We start from the raw sequence: 6000 nt of genomic DNA on the forward strand, positions 1-6000 counted from the left end.
GTAAATCCTAACGTGACAGTCGCAGGCTTAGCTTACTTACTCACCCACACTCACATACGATAGCGTTATAGTGCTGGCTTTTAAAGACCAGTAACCACGAAAAGTTGATAAATAAAACAGCTGATAAGTTCCCCCTGATAGTATTTGAACTGTAGTCGGGACTGCTTCTGCGGTAAGATGCTCCACCCATCAGGTAGCGGGAACTCGTCAGCAAGCCAGAGCAAATTCTTAGTTTATGCATCACAAATGGACTATGGACTGCTAAGATCAACTCCAGAAATATACCAAAGTAAAAGCGAGTTGACGTACGAAGTTCATATGAGAAATAATTCATTTCTTTTACTGTTGAAAAATGCAGTAATGCTTACTTAAAGAAAATTTTGTATAAGTCTAAAGTAGCTTGGAACTGAATTAGTTTCTATTTCACTACGCTCTGTGATTATTTTGAAAATCCTTCCCATCCTCTCAACCAATCAGATGCAACAATGAGACCTATCATGACTCGGTAACTCGCACTCTCCCGCAGTCTTCCCCAATTTATGGGCTCTTTGTAAAACTCTTCTCAATTATGATCGGTCGCTGAAATAATTATTTTCTTTTGCCACGTCAATCAATCGAAACACGTCAGGGTGGTGGGGTTAGAGTAGAAACCATGGATTTCCTGTGCAGGGAGTGTGTGGCTGTGTCAGGTACCATGGATCTCCTGTGTAGAGGTGAAGGGGGGGGGAGGGGGGGGTGTGTTGGAGTTGTAAAAGATACCTTGTGTCAAAAGGGAGAGGGGATTACGATGGAAGACCATGGGCTCAAATCCCCAGTATGTTCAATACTTATGATCGTTACCCTGAAAGCACTGTATCAAAATGTGCCATGAGACCAGAAAATTTATATAACGAAGTTTATTAAAAGCCACCCAACGAGAGGACGCTTACACGGTCATGTAAGATGCCTACAACTTATCAACTTCAACAGAGTCGTTGTAACAGCGTTAATTAAAAGTAATTATTCCATTAAATAAACGTATCTAAAATGTGAACCTCATACATGGCAAATGCACACGCTTCCCGTTTTGGGAGCTATAATAACTGCAAAGCAGTTTTGAAGCTATCTCGTTGAGGTGTACTATCGAATACAAAGTTCACGAATCATTTCAGCAGAAGCGTTCTCAACGTGCCCCGATTGAGCAAAGCCCACATTCATACGAAAGAAGGGATTCACTCGTAAAAATCATGATTTTAAAACGTTGCTGAGCTAGGTACCACGAATGATACATCTTATCATCTTATGATCTCATGATACATCATTTAGTCTTCAACCATCTTAGATAAAAGATTAAAATTATAGAGCTAAGTACCGCGAATGATACATCTTTAATCTTCCACCATCTTAGATAAAAGCTCGAAACTATGGGAAGCGAACACCTAAAGCTATTAATTGGAAACAAAACATACCGTGGGAAGCTTCCGCATGACACGACCCCAATTCATCTTATTTAGAAAATGGTTAGATTATTACAAAACTAAAAGCAGGAATTCCAACTTAAAGCAATCTTAAAATACTATAATTTAATGTGTTTGAATCGAGTTAGTTTCAAAATCCCTTGGATGTTGAATGATTTGGGGCATTTTAAAAAATAGAAACAATGATAATAAGAAGATAATATACCTAGTGCTTATCAGAGTTTGTTACTTTTGTAACGATAAGGTCTTCCCCAAACAAATTTTATATCTGCATGCGTGAAAGTCGAAATAAAACTTGCGTAACATTTCGCCTTAAATGAAATTCTTTCATTGGATGAACTGGCAACGGGCTTCGTGTACGGTTAATCATCTGAAAAAGCTAACTACCAAATAACGACGTGCACATACACCTTTTCCTAAAATTAAAAACACATTTATAATAAAATTCTTCTACAGCGCTTAACCACTTATCTCTTAAAAGAAAAACAAACAAACAAACAAGCAAACCAACCAACCCATTGAACGATTTACTTCTCTACTTCAACACCTTCAACAACCCAGACTTGTTTTAAACTGTACCACTATGGGCTCTTCAATATTCCAACACCACTGATTTTACATCCTTAACTTTTATAGTATATCCTTTACGAGTTTGTAACACTTTAGGGAAGCAGCGTTCATCCTCTACTTGTCGGCTTGGCCGACTGCAATTCCTTAAGGGCTCCGTGGGTTTTAACTGCTGCGGATGGTAAATCGTACATCAAAATCAAGAAAGTTTCAAAGACGACTGAATTTGAGATAAAAAAAACCATAGGATTGACATGACAAAGGAATGTCTACATTCAAATTGGAAGGATAACACGAACATATCATCAGCAGGAGAACCAATCGCCACAGCGGAACAAAAAGACATAAGCCAATCAAGGTTCAAGCACAGCAGCAAGTGTGTAAACAAACAAGATCCAGTTCAAATCACTGTCAAATGTCAGAAGAGAACTAAAATTATCAACAGCGTTATGCAGCTAGAGAGAATAATCAATAAAACATTAAAACTCGGGAAGTTGAAAGAAAATCGCTTAAAAATAACAAAATAACTTTACCTTTACGCTTGGCTTTCTTCATCAGTCCTGGTTATAACAACCTCGGTTATTTTAGCGTTAGGGTTCTCTTCCTTAGCTCGCTGGATGGCCTCCCAAATTGCCTACACAGGATTTCAATGCAAGAGCAATGAGTACAATACTTTGACTTCTTAATCTTTTGCAGAGATTAGGTTGGGAACCAAACTATTCCGTCGAAAAATAAATAAATAGAAAAACAAACAAATATACGGAAAATTACATAAATACAATTCATTTGTCATTTAGCAACTACAGTGAAGGAAAAAAAGCGCCTTCGTCTAAACACCGTCCCACTTCTTGCAAAAAAATTCATGAAATATTTAGTACGTTAACCGAATACTAGGAAATCTTCTTGTTCATAATCCAGAGTTTTACGGTTCAACCAATCGCACGTACACTACGTTGTAAACGTACGCCACTGAATTACTTAGCAACCTTCAATCAATCTACCGTGGGCTCAAACTTTCTTCTGTTTAAGACAAAAGTTACAACAGTTCGACCAACAAGAGAGTTGACTGGTGCCACCATGGTAATGGTGGTGAGCCGATCACTTACAGCATCAGTATCAGGGTCACCAGTTTTGATGATGTTCCCTTCATCATCCACAACCCTCATTGTTTCTGTTATTGTCTTCGTTTGCTTCACTTCTTGAACCTTGGTTGTGTAAGTCTAAAAAGGAATGAGACATTTCGTATGTAAAAGAGTTATTCGAAGCTCGTACTCGTCTAAGGACGAAGTAACAACATCACTTCCAGTACAATTTGGTGTAAATAAGCATGAGTAAATCTTTCAAAAGATCTCAAAGTGTCTTTATCCCAAACTGCATCGGAATTCATGTTATTACTTGGTAATAATGTACTTGAAAGAGCAACACAGAAAGTCAAGAGAGGCGATATTTTGAAAGCGTGCGCGCGCCATTTGTAATTTGCGTTCGTGTTGCATGGAAAATGCGGAATTTTTTTTCAATTTATATTATCATCATCAAAACATGAACATTTTGAGTGTAGCTGGAGTCTAAACAGTATCCATAAGGTTAGTGATTCAGTCGTCCTACCACCAAGCAACAGGGACCTTTGGGAGGGTGGCCACAGAAAACTGTAGTAAACATAACACGCTGGAAGAGTGAACGTAGATAGAAACGAAAATGCTATACTGCAAGCCTGATGCTAGATACTCCTCTATCCCTAACAGTCCTATTTCTTGTTTTGGCTTAGGGTCCCAATTTTTGTGCTTCTCTATCTCACATCCATCAACATGATGGCCATGGCATAGTCACGACTTACAGTGGTAACTACTTCACTGCTTCCAATGTCTCCTGCATGTTTAGCTATGATGTCCTTCAGCTCCTCGGCAGTCAGCTGGTTTCCATCACCCTCGATGGTGATTGTCTTTTGAATTATCTCTGTAGGCATGGTCGTCTGACGAATAGTCTCTGTTCTAGTTGGCTCTGCACCACCCATCATTATGGTGCGAGTAATCACCGTGCCGCCATCTTGGGTTCCTGTTGAGAGGAAGTCGTAAATTAAATTAAAAGACAGAATGACGTGACATTCTTGGTAAAAGCAAGAGAACGGCTTTGGCTATGACCAACCTGCTCAGTCTCTTTCGGACCTGTTCTTTGGAATGTCACGCAACATTCCCCTCTTTGAAACTTCTTTTAACGAGAGGGTTGAGTTACTTTCCAAAGAACGGCTCCGAAGAAGACTTACATGTAAAGTCTCATTTAGCTGAAATGTGATATACGTCATCAATCTCCAAAACTTTTGAGCAAATGTCATAACTAGTGCGGGAAATGTTCGCAAGCAGAGATCAACTTGACTATTGTGAGCGAAGTAAAAGAAAAATGTCATGGATTAAATATGATAAGAAAAAAAAAACTGATTGTGATAATTTCTGGACAAGTGTGCGGTTAGATCTCAAACAGGCACCTTTAATTTGCAGGGTTCTTTCACCAGTTTTTCCGAATTTTCGTTTCTCAGCAGATAAAAACGCTGAGAGCTCGTCCGTGTTTTCAATGCAATGTTCTCCAACCAATACCAGAATCATGCAGTGGCTCAAAATAGCTTGAAAATTTCTATCTTTGGGGTAAATTAAAAAACACTAAAACGGCATTAAACTAACAAGTTCTCAATGACAGAATTTCTCTCGAAAATTTCCCTAAGCAGCGAAGACTATGACACAGCTTTTCCGTGGAAAGAATCCGTTTGAAAGCAAAATGACAAGCCTTTAAAAAAAAAAAAAGAGGATACCAATAAAGGAGAAAGCAGTTATCTTGAAAACGAAACTTGATTGAGTTAAATGACTAAATTGGGAGACCTGATGGGGAATTTGTAGTGAGGTTGAAGGAAAATTCTTTTCCATGTAAATTCTACTCCTTCGTAACTTTGTCTTACACACGCGCAAAGGTTGTTGTAACTGAATGTCCCATGAGAAGTTCATTTGTCGAGAAGCAATCACTAGTGTTACTGCGGTTTTATAAACTGCACTCGAAGGGAACTTGGATCGATGTCGGTCCCTGAGCAACTGCACACCTAACCCTCCCCTAACCCAACAAAAGTCAACTGCAGATAAGTCAAGGGTTAACGTTGAGTTAGGTGCGTAGTTTATGGGTTAGGGGAGGGGTAGGTGCGCAGTTACTGAAATACTGAAATTGATTGGGAATCAATTACTAACCACTCGAAGGTGGACTAATAGGAGGTCCATTTTGGTCATACACAACTCTCTGTGTGGTGACGCTGGGCACATTGTAATGTCTTGAATGTGGTGAATATGGCTCAGGAGAACCATCCTGGGTGATGTCACTAAAGCGATAGGGAGTACCTTGTTTAACTCCTGGCTGTCCATCGTTCCGTCCAATCAAAAACGAGTGCGTCTCTACCTCCGGAGCTCTGTTCTGACGATACACTTTCGGGTCTCTGTCATTATCGATGATCATGGTCTTGGTGGTGATCTCGGGTGGAGCGCTTTCCAGGTCGTTCCGCACGGTCTGCTTTGCAATGAAGCCTTCGTTTCTTCGGATGCTCTCCCGAACAAAGCCACCCTCGCCTTGCTCGTGCTGCAAGTTGAGGTCATCTTTCAGTGATCTCTTGATCTCATGTTGGGCGGGTTCAGTGCGCAGAGCGTCACTTGACCCAGGTGAGTAGTACCTCATCAGTTCATCCCTATTCACCAGAGGTACTTTTCCTTGTCTTTGGCCCCTCTCCTGTCCATTGTTCTCCAACAAATCCTCAGCACTGCGTCTCCTGTCCTCATCAGGCATCATGTTGCTATCAAAGCCTTTTCTTGCTCCTCGGTTGGGTAAAGTTGCACTGGTGTGTGTTCGGGTGTAGGATACATTATCCTTTTTTCCACCACCCCATGTGTTTGTCCTTGCAGAAGGGTCAGGACCCTGTGAAAAAAAGAAGTTTTCAGGATGTAATTAATTG

At 40.2% G+C, this 6000-nt stretch overlaps 1 protein-coding gene across 6 annotated transcripts in view; it reads right to left on the reverse strand.

The window, feature by feature from the left end:
* Positions 1-883: 883 nt before the first annotated feature.
* LOC113685277 (uncharacterized) overlaps positions 884-6000 on the reverse strand; it is an 18911-nt gene continuing 13794 nt past the window's right edge. Inside the window, exons 17-21 of one of the 6 annotated variants that reach the window (XM_089190146.1) lie at positions 5396-5963; positions 3859-4076; positions 3131-3244; positions 2558-2658; positions 884-2196 (exon numbers count right to left, since the gene is read on the reverse strand). In XM_089190146.1, the coding sequence (XP_089046272.1) occupies positions 2560-2658; positions 3131-3244; positions 3859-4076; positions 5396-5963 (999 nt within the window). In that variant the 3' untranslated portion in view covers positions 884-2196; positions 2558-2559. Of the gene's footprint in view, positions 2433-2557; positions 2659-3130; positions 3245-3858; positions 4077-5248; positions 5964-6000 lie in introns of all 6 variants that reach the window. The other 5 variants (XM_089190147.1, XM_089190148.1, XM_089190144.1 and 2 more) reach the window with 5 other exon arrangements.

This window comes from Pocillopora damicornis, chromosome 12, assembly GCF_964200805.1.
Source record: "Pocillopora damicornis chromosome 12, jaPocDami1.2, whole genome shotgun sequence".
Taxonomy (NCBI): Eukaryota; Metazoa; Cnidaria; class Anthozoa; order Scleractinia; family Pocilloporidae; genus Pocillopora; species Pocillopora damicornis.